The sequence below is a fragment of the Haliotis rufescens genome, unplaced genomic scaffold (genome assembly GCF_023055435.1).
Source record: "Haliotis rufescens isolate VD_foot unplaced genomic scaffold, xgHalRufe1.0.p SCAF_130, whole genome shotgun sequence".
In the NCBI taxonomy this organism is placed as follows: Eukaryota; Metazoa; Mollusca; class Gastropoda; order Lepetellida; family Haliotidae; genus Haliotis; species Haliotis rufescens.
In genome coordinates this window covers 376,473-395,967 of record NW_025963814.1, presented here as the reverse complement: position 1 = coordinate 395,967, position 19,495 = coordinate 376,473, and the positions used below count along the sequence as shown (strand labels likewise).

At 44.1% G+C, this 19,495-nt stretch overlaps 1 protein-coding gene across 4 annotated transcripts in view; it reads right to left on the bottom strand.

Annotated features, from left to right (window-relative positions):
- Nucleotides 1–19,495, bottom strand: part of LOC124116549 (E3 ubiquitin-protein ligase CBL-B-like) — a 58,536-nt gene that overhangs the window by 23,313 nt on the left and 15,728 nt on the right. For 3 of the 4 annotated variants that reach the window (XM_048394876.1, XM_048394877.1, XM_048394879.1), the window contains exons 2-5: nucleotides 9,213–9,260; nucleotides 3,544–3,690; nucleotides 2,610–2,741; nucleotides 5–142 (exon numbers count right to left, since the gene is read on the bottom strand). In XM_048394876.1, coding sequence (XP_048250833.1) covers nucleotides 5–142; nucleotides 2,610–2,741; nucleotides 3,544–3,690; nucleotides 9,213–9,260 — 465 coding nt within the window. The remainder of the gene's footprint in view (nucleotides 1–4; nucleotides 143–2,609; nucleotides 2,742–3,543; nucleotides 3,691–9,212; nucleotides 9,261–19,495) is intronic. The other variant, XM_048394878.1, reaches the window with a different exon arrangement.

Here is a 19,495-nt window from a genome sequence, read left to right as displayed (position 1 = left end):
TTACAAGCCCTCCCTCTGCCCGTCCAGCAGCGCCTGACACAGAGACTTGTTCTGAGGGATGGTCTGAAGAATCTGCTTGTCTGACGTCACATAGCCAATGGCCCACTGTCCCAGCCTTGTGCAGCTGAGCCGAAACACGTAGCTGTAGACAGAAATCAGGACAATTAGTCAACAAAAACACAGAAAAGAAAACAAAGAAATCAAACATATTTCAGGACATCATAATGCTCAAGATTGAATAATGTTTCAGATGGCAGCAGAACGGCAAAGAGATTGTAATGGGTTGACCTAAAGAAAACTACATGCATCAGCTTCATGGTTTAGTCAGCTCTTGCAACAAGATTGGGTACCAGGCAACCTTCTCTCACTTATTCCACCTCCCTGCAATTATAAACTTTTCACTCTCTTCTTTTCCCTACTCATTCTCAGCCAGTGACTCTCCCTTCTTCCCTCACAAGATCAGGCGTCCTCCTGCCTTCCCTCACAAGCTCTGACGTTCTTCTGCCTTCCCTCACAAGCTCTGATGTCCTCCTGCCTTCCCTTTCAAGCTCTGACGTCCTCCTGCCTTCCCTTTCAAGCTGACGTTCTCCTGCCTTCCCTCACAAGCCCAGACATTCTCCTGCCTTCCCTCACAAGCTGACGTCCTCCTGCCATCCCTTTCAAGCTGACGTCCTCCTGCCTTCCCTCACAAGCTCTGACGTCCTCCTGCCTTCCCTTTTAAGCTGACGTCCTCCTGCCTTCCCTTTCAAGCTCAGACATCCTCCTGCCTTCCCTTTCAAGCTCTGACGTCCTCCTGCCTTCCCTTTCAAGCTGACATTCTCCTGCCTTCCCTTTCAAGCTCTGACATCCTCCTGCCTTCCCTTTTAAGCTGACGTCCTCCTGCCTTCCCTTTCAAGCTCAGACATCCTCCTGCCTTCCCTTTCAAGCTCTGACGTCCTCCTGCCTTCCCTTTCAAGCTGACGTCCTCCTGCCTTCCCTTTCAAGCTCAGACGTCCTCCTGCCGTTCCTCACAAGCTCTGACGTCCTCCTGCCTTCCCTCACAAGCTCAGCCGTTCTCCTGCCTTCCCTCACAAGCTCTGAAGTCCTCCTGCCTTCCCTCTCAAGCTCAGATGTTCTCCTGCCTTCCCTTTCAAGCTCTGACATCCTCCTGCCTTCCCTTTCAAGCTCTGACGTCCTCCTGCCTTCCCTCACAAGCTCAGCCGTTCTCCTGCCTTCCCTCACAAGCTCTGACGTCCTCCTGCCTTCTCTCTCAAGCTCAGATGTTCTCCTGCCTTCCCTTTCAAGCTCTGACGTCCTCCTGCCTTCCCTTTCAAGCTCTGACGTCCTCCTGCCTTCCCTTTCAAGCTCTGACGTCCTCCTGCCTTCCCTTTCAAGCTCTGACGTCCTCCTGCCTTCCCTCACAAGTTCAGCCGTTCTCCTGCCTTCCCTCACAAGCTCTGACGTCCTCCTGCCTTCCCTCTCAAGCTCAGATGTTCTCCTGCCTTCCCTTTCAAGCTCTGACGTCCTCCTGCCTTCCCTTTCAAGCTCTGACGTCCTCCTGCCTTCCCTTTCAAGCTCTGACGTCCTCCCTTTCAAGCTCTGACGTCCTCCTGCCTTCCCTTTCAAGCTCTGACGTCCTCCTGCCTTCCCTCACAAGTTCAGCCGTTCTCCTGCCTTCCCTCACAAGCTCTGACGTCCTCCTGCCTTCCCTCTCAAGCTCAGATGTTCTCCTGCCTTCCCTTTCAAGCTCTGACGTCCTCCTGCCTTCCCTTTCAAGCTCTGACGTCCTCCTGCCTTCCCTCTAAAGCTGACGTTCTCCTGCCTTCCCTCACAAGCTCTGACGTCCTCCTGCCCTCCCTCACAAGCTCTGATGTCCTCCTGCCTTCCCTTTCAAGCTGACGTCCTCCTGCCTTCCCTCACAAGCTCTGACGTCCTCCTGCCTTCCCTCACAAGCTCTGATGTCCTCCTGCCTTCCCTCTCAAGCTCTGACGTCCTCCTGCCTTCCCTCTCAAGCTCTGACGTCCTCCTGCCTTCCCTCTCAAGCTCTGACATCCTCCTGCCTTCCCTTTCAAGCTGACGTCCTCCTGCCTTCCCTCACAAGCTCTGACGTCCTCCTGCCTTCCCTCACAAGCTCTGACGTCCTCCTGCCTTCCCTCTCAAGCTGACGTCCTCCTGCCTTCCCTCACAAGCGCTGACGTCCTCCTGCCTTCCCTCACAAGCTCTGACGTCCTCCTGCCTTCCCTTTCAAGCTGACGTCCTCCTTCCTTCCCTTTCAAGCTGACGTCCTCCTGCCTTCCCTTTCAAGCTCAGACATCCTCCTGCCTTCCCTCACAAGCTCTGACGTCCTCCTGCCTTCCCTCTCAAGGTCTGACGTCAAAATTTACAGGCCACTGTCATATAGCTAGGATACTACTGAGTGGGACACAGACAGAAAGACAGACACAGACACAGACACAGACACACACACACATACACACACACACACACACACACACACACACACACACACACACACATACACACACACACACACACTGTCGTAAGTCTATGTCAAAGCATGGGAGTTGCGATTGTCTTAGCGCTAAGATTGCTTTGTGGAATGTTGCCCCCTACTTGTATGTTGTACACACCTCCCTGGTTTGTTGATGTAATTCTTTAGTCTAGCCTTCACCTCGTCATACGTGAGGAACGCCACGTAGCCAGGATGCGTGACGGCCAAAACGTTCCAGTTGCGCAGCAAATTATTCCAAGGCTGAAACAATCTGGAAGAAAACATTGCTAGTGTTAAAATAGCCATAGATGAATGAAATCAAAAAGATCAATACAAGGAAATACAAGTTGTTATTTTGTTCATTTACAAGAAAGGCAAAAATATATTTAAAATATTAATCCTATCTTGTGAAGACATCAAACACTGATATATTGCCGTATATCCTACCTTGTGATGACAACGCTAATATATTGCTGTATATCCTACCTTGTGAAGACATCAAACACTGACATATTGCTGTGTATCCTACCTTGTGAAGACATCAAACACTGATATATTGCTGTGTATCCTACCTTGTGAAGACATCAAACACTGATATAGTGCCGTATATCCTACCTTGTGAAGACATCAAACACTGACATAGAAATTGGCACTAGTCCTATAGTCCTTACCAAACTGCCCAATAGTAAAGGTATTCTAAGGACTAGTAGAAATTGGCCCATTTTAAAGGTTTTGCTATATGTTATTATTATAAGGACTAGTGGACAAAAACTGTTAGTTTCTAACCCTGACTGACATATTGCCGTTTATCCGACCTTGTGAAGACATCAAACACTGATATATTGCCATATATCCTACCTTGTGAAGACATCAAACACTGATATATTGCCATATATCCTGCCTTGTGAATACATCAAACACTGACATATTGCCGTATATCCTACCTTGTGAAGACATCAAACACTGACATATTGCTGTGTATCCTACCTTGTGAAGACATCACACACTGATATATTGCCATATATCCTACCTTATAAAGAAATCGAACACTGACATATTGCTGTGTATCCTACCTTGTGAAGACATCAAACTCAAACACTGATATGTAGTCGTTACACGTAAGGTCGATGGTGGACTTGAGCGCCATGGCCTCCAAGGAGGTGCTGATGGAGTGAGTCTCATTTAGTGTGCTGCGAAAATCTTTCCAGGACACAATGATTCTGTAACAGAAGAAAATGTATTAGACCACAGCTACTTGTCTCTCAGAAATGTGCAGATACAGCATGATGTCAAAGTACTGCAGCATTAAACCAGCCTCAGAAACTCGCCTTTTTCAGACTAGCCGAGAGGACTGTAGAAACCTTATTTCACTGGTACTTTCAATTATTTTGAGTACAAAAACCATGCATTAAATGAAAAAGTCAAATGTATAAAAACAGCTTGCGTAAAAACCCAATGAAGCTTTTTCAGCACAATTAAGAGCTAATTTACTTTCCGAGTAAAGCCTATATATTTAGAACAGTTACATACATCTTAAACATTCTTTCATTTTTTTTAAATCTTAAAATGTTCACTAATTTGGGGGAAAAGCCATAGAGTGATGAATAGATGAGTGAAAAATTATTGGTTACCCAATTGAAATAGAAACCCTAGAGTAAAAACTCTATTGCTCAAAAAATTATCTGGAGCTCTGGTCATGCTTGAGCAAGCTAAGAATGTACACTATGTTTTTCAAAGCTGTCAATTTTCCTCAGTTCCAGTGTGTAGTAAGGTTAAAGTATTGAGAACTGGTTCAGGCCCCTCAACTGCTGCTAGTCACGAGGAGTGCCATGATTGGATTTTCACTAGTCCTCAGCACAATTTGGTAGCCTTGGGCTTGCAGACTAGTGTGAATTTCTAAGGCCGTAAACCAGTGTTGGAAAAAAAGGAAGGCCTGGGTTTCTTGAGATTCTACAGTAGTTCTAGTGAGTGAGTGAGTATGGTTTTACGCCGCTTTTAGCAATATTCCAGCAATATCACGGCGGGGACACCAGAAATGGGCTTCACACATTGTACCCATGTCGGGAATCGGACCCGGGTCTTCGGCGTGACGAGCGAACGCTTTAACCACTAGGCTACCTGACCGCCCCACAGTAGTTCTAGGGACTCCTGAATACCCCTCCAGTTAACAAGATAAACAATGGGTTAGGACAGGACCCCTTGATTTTCATGCAGAATCTCAATCTCTGGAAACTAGGACACCGTGAAAAAACTGTAGGCTATACACTGTGAAAAAACTGTAGGCTATACACTGTGATAAAACTGTAGGATATACACTGTGATAAAACTGTAGGCTATACACTGTAATAAAAAGTGTAGGCTATACACTGTGATAAAACTGTAGGCTATACACTGTGATAAAACTGTAGGCTATACACTGTGATAAAACTGTAGGCTATACACTGTGATAAAAATTGTAGGCTATACACTGTGATAAAACTGTAGGATATACACTGTGATAAAACTGTAGGCTATACACTGTAATAATAATTGTAGGCTATACACTGTGATAAAACTGTAGGCTATACACTGTGATAAAACTGTTGGCTATACACTGATAAAACTGTAAGCTATACACTGTGATAAAACTGTAGGCTATACACTGTGATAAAACTGTAGGCTATACACTGGGAAAAAACTGTAGGCTATACACTGTGAAAAAACTGTAGGCTATACACTGTGATAAAACTGTTGGCTATACACTGTGATAAAACTGTTGGCTATACACTGTGAAGAAACTGATGTCAATATACTGTGATGAAACTGTTGGCTATACACTGTGATAAAACTGTAGGCTATACACTGTAATAAAAATTGTAGGCTATACACTGTGATAAAACTGTTGGCTATACACCATGATAAAGCTGTAGGCTATACACTGTGATAAAACTAGGCTATACACTGTGATAAAACTGTTGGCTATACACTGTGATAAAACTGTTGGCTATACACTGTGATAAAACTGTAGGCTATACACTGTGATAAAACTGTTGGCTATACACTGTGATAAAGCTGTAGGCTAAACACTGTGATAAAACTGTTGGCTATACACTATGATAAAACTATTGGCTATACACTGTGATAAAACTGTTGGCTATACACTATGATAAAACTATTGGCTATACACTGTGATAAAACTGTTGGCTATACACTGTGATAAAACTGTAGGCTATACACCATGATAAAACTATTGACTATACACTGTGATAAAATTGTTAGCTATACACCATGATAAAACTATTGGCTATACACCATGATAAAACTGTTGGCTATACACTGTGATAAAACTGTTGGCTATACACTGTGATAAAACTGATGGCTATATACTGTGATAACACTGTAGGCTATACACTGTGATTAAACTGTTGGCTATACACTGTGATAAAACTGATGGCTCAACACCATGATAAAACTATTGGCTATACACTGTGATAAAACTGTTGGCTATACACTGTGATAGAACTGTTGGCTATACACTGTGATAGAACTGTTGGCTAATGGCTATACACTCTGATAAAACTGTAGGCTATACACCATGATAAAACTATTGACTATACACTGTGATAAAACTGTTGGCTATACACTGTGATAAAACTGTTGGCTATACACTCTGATAAAACTGTAGGCTATACACCATGATAAAACTATTGACTATAAACCATGATAAAACTATTGGCTATACACTGTGATAAAACTATTGGCTATACACTGTGATAAAACTGTAGGCTATACACTGATAAAACTGTAAGCTATACACTGTGATAAAACTGTAGGCTATACACTGTGATAAAACTGTAGGCTATACACTGGGAAAAAACTGTAGGCTATACACTGTGAAAAAACTGTAGGCTATACACTGTGATAAAACTGATGGCTCAACACCATGATAAAACTATTGACTATACACTGTGATACAACTGTTGGCTATACACTGTGATAAAACTGTAGGCTATACACCATGATAAAACTATTGACTATACACTGTGATAAAACTGTTGGCTATACACTGTGATAAAACTGTTGGCTATACACTCTGATAAAACTGATGGCTCAACACCATGATAAAACTATTGACTATACACTGTCATACAACTGTTGGCTATACACTGTGATAAAACTGTTGGCTATACACTCTGATAAAACTGTAGGCTATACACCATGATAAAACTATTGACTATACACCATGATAAAACTATTGGCTATACACTGTGATAAAACTATTGACTATACACTGTGATAAAACTGTAGGCTATACACTGTGATAAAACTGATGGCTCAACACCATGATAAAACTATTGACTATACACTGTGATAAAACTGTAGGCTATACACCATGATAAAACTATTGGCTATACACTGTGATAAAACTGTTGGCTATACACTGTGATAAAACTGTTGGCTATACACTCTGATAAAACTGATGGATCAACACCATGATAAAACTATTGACTATACACTGGGATACAACTGTTGGCTATACACTGTGATAAAACTGTAGGCTATACACCATGATAAAACTATTGGCTATACACTGTGATAAAACTATTGGCTATACACTGTGATAAAACTGATGGCTCAACACCATGATAAAACTGATGGCTCAACACCATGATAAAACTGTTGACTATACACTTTGATAAAACTGATGGCTCAACACCATGATAAAACTGTTTTCTCAACACCGAGACAAAACTGTTGGCTATACACTGTGATAAAACTATTGGCTATACACTGTGACAAAATTGTTGGCTAAACACACCCAGATTTTTGTTTGTCTTTTATCTAAAACAGCAGTGTGCACCCATTAATGGAGGATATCATATTGATGACACTAATTCAGCCACATCAATAAACCTGCACCAATCCATTTAGTTGCCTCTCATTACAATGAGCGGTTACGGGGATCTGTTCCAACCAAGCACCACCCTTAGGGATGACAGGTGTAATGTGTGATTGGTTTGGTTGGTTTGTTGTTAACACCACACTCAGCAATATTCCAGCAATGTGACGTCAGTCTGTAAATAATCCAGTCTGGACCAGACTATCAAGTGATTGGCATCATGAACATCGATCCACGCAATTGGGATACAATGACATGCATCAACCAAGTCAGTGAGCCTGACCACCCAGTCTTGTTAGTCCCTTCTTATGACAAGCATAGTCGCCTTTTACAGCAGCTTGGATTGGACCTCCAGTGGTATCAAATTGAGAGGAATTTACAGGTATCAAATCTACATTGACAACCTCTAAATTGAGAAGCAGTACTGAGATAGGTTTTTAAGTTCATATCAAAGGCAATTTTCATTCGACCCACACTTATGAGTGAGTGAGTTGAGTTTAACGCCGCTTTTAACAGTATTCCAGTTATATCGCGGCATGTCAGCTTAATGTGGGAGGAAAGCCCGAAATGATGCAGGTCTCAGACGTTTACCACTTCGGTGAAACCCACGAGCACGGGTATGGTGCTGACAAACCTAGAAACATAATCGGGGTGAACCGGGATTCGAACTCACAATCATAGGTTTCTGGCGTGCCCAAGGGACGCAACTCTGCACAGCGAATCGCGGCCCCTTAGATGACTGGGCCACCCGTGCCCCCCTCCAACACTTATGATGGATCACTGCATTGGTGTATGTCCAAACTTCCGTTCTCTTCAAACTGAAGTTTTTGTTTTAAAGCGCTTTGAATACACTTGACCCTGACCAAGAAAAACTATGAATTTATGTCCTGTTGATGACAAACTCTGCACTGTATTTTAGAATAATAATATTCAAGTAAGGAAGTACGTTACTGCAGTCTCGTTAGCCCTCTACTTCGTCAATTCTAAACACTCCCACACCACCGGCACACTTCAAAATGTATCACAACAAATATTTTATATCAGTTCTCTCCTCAACCATAGGTATGTGTTATTTCTATTTTTTATTATATTCATCATTCGGCCCACTCCCTACACCTGAGCCTGAGCCTGAGTGGAGTGGAGTGGAGTGGAGTGGAGTGGAGTGGAGTGGAGTGGAGTGGAGTGGAGTGGAGTGGAGTGGAGTGGAGTGGAGTGGAGTGGAGTGGAGTGATTGAATGAGTGAGTGAGTGAAGTGACTGTGTGAGTGAGTGAGTGAGTGAGTGAGTGAGTGAGTGAGTCAAGTGACTGTGTGAGAGAGTTGGGTTTTAATGCGTGTCAGCCAGCTTAATGTGGGAGGAAAGACCAAAGTGATGCAGGTCTCAGACGTTTACCACTTTGGTAAAACCCACGAGCACGGGCACGGTGCTGACAAACCTAGAAACATAATCAGGGCGAACCAGGATTTCAACCCACAATCATAGGTTTCTGGTGTGCCCAAGGGACGCAACTCTGCACAGGGAATTGCAGAGCTTTAGACGACTGGGCCAACCGTGCCCCAGCTGAGCATGGAGATTTGAATCAATCATGGAACATCTACATAACCATAGGAGGCGTTTGGATAGCCTAGTGGCTAAAGCGTTTGCTTGGAATGCCGAACGCCCGGGTTCGATTCGCCACATGGGTTGCAATGTGTGAAGCCCATTTCTGGTGTCACGCCGTGAAATTGCTGGAATAATGCTAATACCAGTGTAAGACCATACTCACTTAGATAACAATAGTATTATCACACATAACCATAGTATAATCACACATAACAACAGTATAATCACACATAACAATGGTATTATCAGCCCTTAACCTCACCCAGTGTTTAATGAATTCATCTTCCGGCCCCCTCCCTTGCAGCTCAGCCTGGAGATGAGAAACACATAATAAAGTGGATGGATGTACGATCTTGAGTGGGGTTTAACACCGCTTTTAACAGTATTCCAGTTATATCACAGTGTGTCAGCTTAATGTGAGAGGAAAGCCCGAAGCGATGCAGGTCTCAGACGTTTACCACTTCGGTGAAACCCACGAGCACGGGTGTGATGCTGACAAACCTAGAAACATAATCGGGGCGAACCAGGATTCGAAACCCACAATCATAGGTTGCTGGCGTGCCCAAGGGACGCAACTCTGCACAGCGAATCGCGGCACCTTAGACGACTGGGCCACCCGTGCCCCCGGACTTACAAACAGTCATGGGACATCTACATGGCACAGCAGTATCAGCCCTGAACCTCACCCAGTGTCTAACAACAACCCGTGAAGATCCGGGGTAGAATAGGTCTTCAGCAACCCATGTTTGTAGTAAAAGGCGACTATGCTTGTAGTAAAAGGCGACTAACAGGATCTGGTGGTCAGGCATGCTGACTTGGTTGATGCATGTCATAGATCTCAATTGTGTGGATCGATGCTCATGACGTCAATCACTGGATTGTCTGGTCCAGACTCGATTATTTACAGACTGCCGTCATATAGCCATGATAGCTGGAATATGCTTGGTGCGGCGTTAAACAACAAACAAACAACCAACCAGTGTCTAACATGTCTAATATCATGCATGTGTGTAAGGAAAACATGTACTTCCTCGTGTGTGTGATACCAGTTAGGGAGTGTTATGAGATAATATACCATGGCTGCAATTACACACAGAATCAACTGTTTTCCTCATCCTGCTCTAGTCACCTATTTATCTTTAACACACCTTCACATGGCTTTTTGTGACACAAATCAAACTCAGCGAGTCCTTTTATTGTGATAATATACAGCAAAACCCTTAAAATGGGCACATTTCCACCAGTCCTCATGATATAAGGCTTCTGGGCAGTTTGGCAAGGACTATAGGTCTTGTGCCAATTTCAAAAGCTGATACTTAGAGACTACAGGGTTCCCATTGATTATATGCTCACCACCAAAAGAAACGCAAACTATAGAAACATGTGGAGAAGTTTATAAGCTGAGAAGAGATGTTTCTAATCTGTACCACTGACTGAGTGAGTGAGTGAGTGAGTGAGTGAGTGAGTGAGTGAGTGAGTGAGTGAGTGAATGGGTGAGTGAGTGAGTGAGTTGGGTTTAACGCCGCTTTAAACAGTATTACAGTTATATCGCGGCGTGTCAGCTTAACGTAGGAGAAAAGCCTTGTAGATTTAGCCTCGCTAAATTGAATTTGGCTTGTGAGTGAGTGAGTTGGGTTTAACGCCGCTTTTAACAGTATTCCAGTCATATCACGGCGTGTCAGCTTAATGTGGGAGGAAAGCCCGAAGTGATGCAGGTCTCAGACGTTTACCACTTCGGTGAAACCCAAGAGCACGGGTATGGTGCTGACAAACCTAGGAACATAATCGGGGCGAACCGGGATTCGAACCCACAATCATAGCTTTCTGGCATGCCTAAGGGACACAACTCTGCACAGCGAATCCTGGCACCACGTGCCCCAAACTTCATTTATACCAGTCAACAGAATAAACATATAAGCTGGGTGTTGTTTTTAGGAAAACACTGTTTATTGTTATTATGGAAGTGCTTTACCCAGTGCTAGTAAGCGGTGCTATTTTTTGTTTGCTTGGATTAATGGAAGGATATGTATCAACCCACTAGGGATGGGGTGGGGAGGAGTCGCAATTTTTGCTAGGGGGTCAGCAGTCGTATTAATTTGGAGACACATTAATTTCAAGATTTAGTTGTGTCCCTTGGGCACGCAAGAAACCTATGATTGTGGGTTCGAATCCCGGTTCGCCCCGATTATGTTTCTAGGTTTGTCAGCACCATACCCGTGCTCGTGGGTTTCACCGAAGTGGTCAACGTCTGAGACCTGCATCACTTCGGGCTTTCCTCCCACAGTAAGCTGACACGCCGTGATATGACTGGAATACTTTTAAAAGCGGTGTTAAACCCAACTCACTCACTCACACTCCAAATTCAATTTAGCACGGCTAAATCTACAAGGCTTTCCTCCCACATTAAACTGACATGCCGTGATATGACTGGAATACTGTTAAAAGTGGCGTTAAACCCAACGCACTCACTCACACTCCAAATTCAATTTAGCACGGCTAAATCTACAAGTAACCAAGTTCAACACCCAAACCACAGCACGTTAATCTCCTGATTGATCACTCTTTCAAACTTACGGCCAATCTTGAAACAACAAATTCCCAACACTACTTGTCATGTGTAGTGGGGACGGAAGTGATGTGCGGTTTCTCTTTCACCACGAAAAACATGACGAGCACATCACATGAATATCTACATTCCTCTGGCATCGTGTCCGTGTCATACAACAAAGTGAAACTACTGATAAACTACTGATGTCCACACCTCCAATCAATGTCACACAGGAAACTTTGATATAAAGATCACACCCTGTCTGAACAGGGTGATATCCTGGTCACTGTATCATATATCATATTTGAAATGTAAATATTACTATTATGATTATTGCTGCGTACACTGATTGTTCTAAATGCTGGTTTCACAAAATTAATTCAGGTAGACAAATGAATAAACAGAAGAGTGACTAGTCCCATATAACACCTTGATAAGCCTTTTATTTTTCATTATTGTTTGACAAAAGATGTGGCCTTAAAGTCAATGTAGGTGGTTGGTGAGGTGAGGTGAGGTGAGGTGAGGTGAGGTGAGGTGAGGTGAGGTGAGGTGAGGTGAAATTGGGTTTAACGTTGCGTCCAAGATTATTGCACTTATATAGCAACGTGCATGCACGTGTATGTGTGTGTGTGGCTGCTTGTACTAGTCCGGACTGATGCCGATTTATAGTGCTAGCTCACTGAGATACCATGCCGCAGTTTAACATGAATACCCCACTCAGACACAGTATACTGACTCCGAGCCGACCAGTCCTTGTTTTAGCCCCTTAATGCCGAGCGCCAGACAGGGTAACAACAAGTACAATCTTTTAACGTCTTTTGGCATGACGCGGCCCGGGATCAAACCCTGGACCTTCCGCTCTCCGGGCGGACGCTCTACCACTAGACCATGTAGGTGGTTGGAAATGATTTCTTCTTTAGTTTCAACTTCCAGAATAGCACTGCTTCTCATAAATGAAAAACAAAGTCGTAGGTCACACTATCAAGGAAGTATGATTGTGAAACAATACTGAAAGATAATTGATTGATTTTATTACAGTAAAGATTTTTAAACATATTTTTCACCTTTTAATTAAAATAGCAGTGATAAAATCTTGTCTTTTTTTCGTTATACCTAGGTGCATCTCTATACAAGTCGGCCCAAAGTAATCATATTTTATTTTTTCGAATTTAAGGTTGTTGTTTGTTGTTTATCCCAAATGCGTGGATCGATGCTCATGATGTCAATCACTGGATTGTCTGGTCAGACTTGATTATTTACAGACCGACGTCATATAGCTGGAATATTGCTGAGTGAGGCGTTAAACAACAAACAAACAAACAAACAACAACAACTAAGCGACTAACAGGATCGGGTGGTCAGGCTCGCTGACTTGGTGGATGCATGTCATCGTATCCCAATTGCGTGGATCGATGCTCATGATATCAATCACTGGATTGTCTGGTCAGACTTGATTATTTACAGACCGACGTCATATAGCTGGAATATTGCTGAGTGAGGCGTTAAACAACAAACAAACAAACAACAACAACAACAAAACAACAATCTGCAAAATGCACTGAAAGTGAAAGGCCTCCATATGCTCGTCTGCTCAGATTTCAGAATAAGCGCTTTTGTTTACAAACAAGAGAAAAGTTTGATCATGTGACATGCAAGTCAGCTTGTGGCAGTTGTGTCATGCTAAGTCATCACTGCATCCGGGAGTGGATATAACTATCGATACTGCCTCTGAAGCCAGGCAAGTATCTGTGTATATCCCCTTTCCTTGTGATGGCCGACTTGTGTCAGGGGAGACTACTTGGACATAACAGGGCCTATGCTTGGGGTGAGGTTAAATGGGGTTTAACGTCACGTCCAAGATTATTGCACTTAGATAGAGACGTGCATGCACGTGTGTGTGTGGCTGCTCCGAACTGATGCCGATTAGAGCTAGCTCTCTGAGATACCATGCCGCAGTTTAACATGAATACCCAACTCAGACACAGTATACTGACTCCAAGCCGACCAGTCCTTGTTTCAGCCCCTTAATGCCGAGTGCAAGACAGGGTAACAACAAGTACCATTTTTTAACGTCTTTTGGCATGACGCGGAAGGGGATCCAACCCTGGGCCTTCAGCTCTCGGATGCTCTACCACTGGACCAAGGAGGCGGTCGTCTAAGCTTGGCCACTTATACATCCTCCGCTGAAAACTTGGGATTTCATTGGTCATTCTGGATTACTGTATTCGACGTAATAAGCGCCCCGATCTAATAAGCTCCCACGGCGATATTTGCTAACATATTGGCTAGTGAACAATCCCAATTAGCATCCCTTCTGATTGATCAATGTACACAGGACATATTTATTCGTGTATAATACGCACTTGTGTGTTATATGCACCCTTAATTACGGGCAATTAAATTCTGGAAAAATATATTTGTCGTGTATAATACGCTCAGACTTTTCTTTTGTATCATTTCAGGCTGTCAGCATAAACCACAAAATTAACGATCTCTCAACTCTTTCACCAAAAACATATTCTAATAAGAGCCCCCTATTTCTAATTTTGAGAGCGACCTGGGCACTTATTACATCATATACGGTAAATAGAATAACACACATTACTGACTTGTAACAAGGAAGGAAGTTGAGATCTAAGAAGTCAAAAAGCAGAAACTGTCTTTCTCTTTGTTGATTGGGATGTCATTTCACTACAGTTTCAGCGTTAGAAATTGGCACTAGTCCTGTTGTCCTTGTCAAACTGCCAATAGTTAAGGTATCATAAGGACAAGTAGACATTTGCCATTACTAAGGGTTTCTCTATATGTTATCATCATAAGGACAAGTAGACTAAAACTGGGTTTTTTTACCACTGAGTTAATATGTTAAAATAAGTTATACAGCACTTTATTTTGAGAAATATATATCAGTATTCTTAATTAAAGGGGTGTTCTGAGGTCCATGTTATAACAAGATGAGTGAGTGAGTTGTGTTTAACGCCGCTTTTAACAGTATTCCAGTTATATCACGGCGTGTCAGCTTAATGTGGGAGGAAAGCCCGAAGTGATGCAGGTTTTAGACGTTTACCACTTCGGTGAACCAGGATTAGAACCCACAATCATAGGTTTCTGGCGTGCCCAAGGGACGCAACTCTGCACAGCGAATCGCGGCGCCTTAGACAACTGGGCCACCCGTGCCCCCTATAACAAGTTGAAGTGAGGTGAGGTGGAAAGGGGCTCAACATCACCTTTTAGATTATTGCACTGATGTAGTCATGTGTGTGATTTGTTTGTTTGTTTGTTGTTTGATGCTGCACTCAGCAATATTCCCGCTGTATGACAGCAGTCGGTAAAAAATCGAGGCTGGACCAGTTAGTCCAGTGATTGACATCATGAACATTGATCCACGCAATTGGGATTCGATGACATGCATCAACCAAGTCAGCGTCCCTGACCACCCGATCACATCAGTCGCCTCTTACAAGCACAGATTGATGATGACCAATTCTGACCATGATCTTCGAGGGGCTTGTGGTCAATTTATGATATTTGAGACCAGTTTGGGAATATAAAATATTCCAAATATTCTAATGATCACAACATGCCTCACATTAGGTCCAACGTGTAGCTAGTGTGTATGAGGGAGTCGACTCCTGCTGCTCCACACAGATTGTAACAGTGGTGTTCTGTTGTACTTTATCTGCAGGAGAACACACACTTGATCTCCATAACTAGGTCACTTGTTTATACCCTGTGTTTTTTTCCCTGTCAATAACAAGGAAGGAGAATGTATGCCACAAGGGACCCGATAACTTGATCGGCAGGATAGGCGGACACAGACACAGATAATGTGCACTAGCATGCACAGGCCCATTCATGTAATATACTTCCTTGATCGTGACAGAAGGCTGAGGCAGCCAGCAACTCGGGTCAGGGCCTGGAGTCACATTACATGAGATCTTCCATGCAGTGCCACACAAGGAAGGGCTGGTTAAAAAGATTGATAATCGGAATTATCATCAATGTGAAGAAATATTAACATTGGTTGGTTTGTTGTTTGACGCCGCTCTCAGCAATATTCCAGCTATATGACGGCGATCTGTAAATAATCGAGTCTGGACCAGACTATCAAGTGATTAATATCATGAGCATCGATCCACGCAATTGGGATCGATGACAAGCATTCAATTATTTACAGACTGTTTAGTTACAGCAGTGTCTGCTCTGGCTTAAATTTTCTTAGGGTCACTTGGACCCCTTCATCATAAAATAAGGGGTCCCAAACAAAAATGGAGGGGTCCAATTTATAGCATTATAACATAACATTAACAACAGAATACAGTGGTTGTGAAAAATAAGAAATCTTTTCGCAACTGCAAAATATCAACAAACAGGCAAAGGGAGAGAAAGGTTCACATCAGGGCACATCCTGCTCTCATAACCAAGAGGTTTACATTAAGGGACAAACAATTTCTTAAAAGGGACATTTGATATTAATGAATATTATAACACAAAATTATCCATGTTAATATCTAACTTCGTATATGAAAAGGCAGTACACGGGTCAGCCATTGGTAAGGGGTCATTGTGACAGACATTTGTGAATGTTTTTACCGAGATCTACAAATGATTTGAAGTTATGGATTCAGTTAAGTTCAATGGCTGTTCTGATGCTACTGTACTGAGTACTGAGTACTGAGTATTGAGTTCATGTTGTAACTGTGACAATGATCAATGAGTCATAAAATATAATTGGCATATCAAACGTTTTTTTAGTAAGAGTATGTTCAGGATCCAGCATTTCCTTGATAAATCTAGTCAACATGTTTCAGGTGCTCTGAATGTTTAAACATGTCAGTTACACCAATAACGGTCCTGGCAAAATGTGTTTTGCAATTCTTAATATGACTCACAAGATATTGAATTATTATCAGCTTGATAAGTCTGTTGTAGAATAACTAAATATTCAGAGTCCGCTAAATAAAAACAATGCTTACATCATTGTACATTCAAGTGTTCGCATTCATTCTTTATCATATACAGTATCGCGGTATTGATAAATCTCGTAATCCACACAACCTGTCGACTGTTTACTTATGCAAATCTAAGCACGATATATTTCATCGCATGATCGAATACAGGACTCGTTGCGGAATGTCACGGCTACTTGTACACTCGATAACATTTTTTATGACAGTTCCTCGGATGTTTTTGAAGTGGAATTACCCCTTCCTCCTTTCAAAATTGATTAGAAAAAGAACCCATTTGTTCAAACGAAGTCCCTTGACCAAACCTCGGTCGTATGCAAAATTCAAAACAGGAAGTGATATACCATATAATCCACACAGCCTTACTTACTGCGGTAAGATTCACCAATGACAAGTACTTTGTTTACCGAACTCGGTAAAGAAAATCAGCATCAATCAATCCAATGAACAACAAACATTTTGTGAATCACATATTTAATAAGTTTGTAAGCGTGCCCCACTACGATCCATTATAAATTAACTACCGCGATAACATAGCGTATCATCCTACACGGTCGCTCGATTTCGCGGGTCACTGTTACCACGTTCTGAAGTATACCCTTGATGTGCCTGGCTATTTTTAGTTTGACACAAGGTCAGGATATTTTCGACCAATCAGCAAGCTAAATTAATTACGACTATATCCGACTTGCTTAATATGTGGCAACTGATTGGCCATACCGAAAATTAATACATGTAAAACCGACAATAGATATAGGTCAAGAAACCGGTTTGGGTATTTGTCATAAAAAGGGAGAGAATAATGAAACTGGTTTGGTTTAGCAAACGGAAGTGTTAATCAACATGCTTCGCTGTCTTGTTTGGCAACAAATACCTTTACGCAAAAACGTACGTCTTTGATTTACGATAACAGTGTCAATTCGATATGAAATAATATAGCCCCAGTCACCGCGTCCACGAGACCCACACATGTTACGCAGGTGCGTTCAAACTTATTTTTGTGCGTCCAAGACGCAAAAACGCGCTCTTCAGCCAACACTGGTACACTATTCCACAATATCAGCTGTTTACAGCGACCCTCCTCTCTCACACTACACCACCCCCTACCCACACCTGCTTGTTGTAAGAGGTGACTAACGGGATCGGGTGGTCAAGCTAGCTGACTTGGTTGATGCATGTCATCGATCCCAATTGCATGGATCGATGCTCATGATGTCAATCACTGGATTGTCTGGTCCAGACTCTATTATTTTCAGACCGCTAACATATAGCTGGAATATTGCTGAGTGCGGCGTTAAACAACAAACCAAACCAACCACATCAAGACAGAACAGTACACTATTCCACAATATCAGCTGTTAACTAGTCTGTCCCGCAGTCCCTGAACCATATTATTTTCCCTTCCCCCCAGCCCTTTCTGTAATAGTAATGCAAAAGGCCTAAATGAAGCAAGTCTGGATTTTACTTAAGCAATCTCCCATCTCGCTGGGGCTGCTTTTTAATTTAAGAGGAGTTACTTGTTTCTATCAACATCCTATATTTTGGGAAGCATTAGTCTAGCTGTTAACTACAACCTCCCCACCCATTCTCATCTCTCATAAACAGTAAGCTTGCTGTTATGGCAATTGCCTCCATTAACTGACGAGGATGTACAGCTTTGTCTCTGTCTGCGTGAAGTAGGAGGGATGGGCGTCCTGCCATACCCACCCCCACACCAGCATCGTTAGCAGCAGGGTAATGAGTGGCAATAGACTCAACACACACACCTCACTTCCTGTCTCCCGCTCACAAACAACCTGCATCTTTCACAAACTATGAATGAATAACAGCGTTGGCAGAAACTGGAAAATACCTCTCATGCCCCATGCTCTGAAAACACTTCTTTATTCTAAAACAAACTGTTTATATCCTACATTGCTATTGCTGTTGTATGTTTGAAACATGTGTCCGAGTTTCCTTCCACGGGCTTCTTCCAGATTCCTACACAGGGATGGGGAAACAATAGCAGCCTGCTACTCGTCCCTTCTGTCGGGTGTCACTGATCAGTGTCCGAAATGACACCCACTTGCCTGCCTGACCGCCTGCCCGACTGCCCATATGCCCACCTGACCACCTGCATGCCTGACCACCTGCCCATCTGACCACCTGCACGCCTGCCCATCTGACCACCTGCCCATCTGACCACCTGCACGCCTGCCCATCTGACCGCCTGACCACCTGCCCATCTGACCACCTGCCCATCTGACCACCTGCACGCCTGCCCGCCTGCCCATCTGACCGCCTGACCACCTGCCCATCTGACCGCCTGCCCGCCTGCCCATCTGACCGCCTGACCATCTGACCGCCTGCCCGCCTGCCCATCTGACCGCCTGACCACCTGCCCATCTGACCACCTGCACGCCTGCCCATCTGACCACCTGCCCATCTGACCACCTGCCCGCCTGCCCATCTGACCGCCTGACCACCTGCCCATCTGACCATCTGACCACCTGCCCATCTGACCACCTGCACGCCTGCCCGCCTGCCCATCTGACCGCCTGACCACCTGCCCATCTGACCGCCTGCCCGCCTGCCCATCTGACCGCCTGACCACCTGCCCATCTGACCGCCTGCCCGCCTGCCCATCTGACCGCCTGACCACCTGCCCATCTGACCATCTGACCACCTGCCCATCTGACCACCTGCCCATCTGACCACCTGCACGCCTGCCCGCCTGCCCATCTGACCGCCTGACCGCCTGACCACCTGCCCATCTGACCGCCTGCCCGCCTGCCCATCTGCCCGGCCGCCCATCTGACCACCTGCCCGCCTGCCCATCTGACCGCCAGTTTCCCTGCCCACCTGCCCGCCTGCCCGCCGGACCGACTGCCCTTCTGACCAACTGCCCGCCTGCCCACCTGACCGCTTGCCCACCTGCCCGCCTGCCCATCTGACCGCTTGACCGTCAGTTCCCCTGCCCACCTGCCCGCCTGCCCGCCGGACCGACTGCCCTACTGACCACCTGCCCGCCTGCCCACCTGACCACCTGCC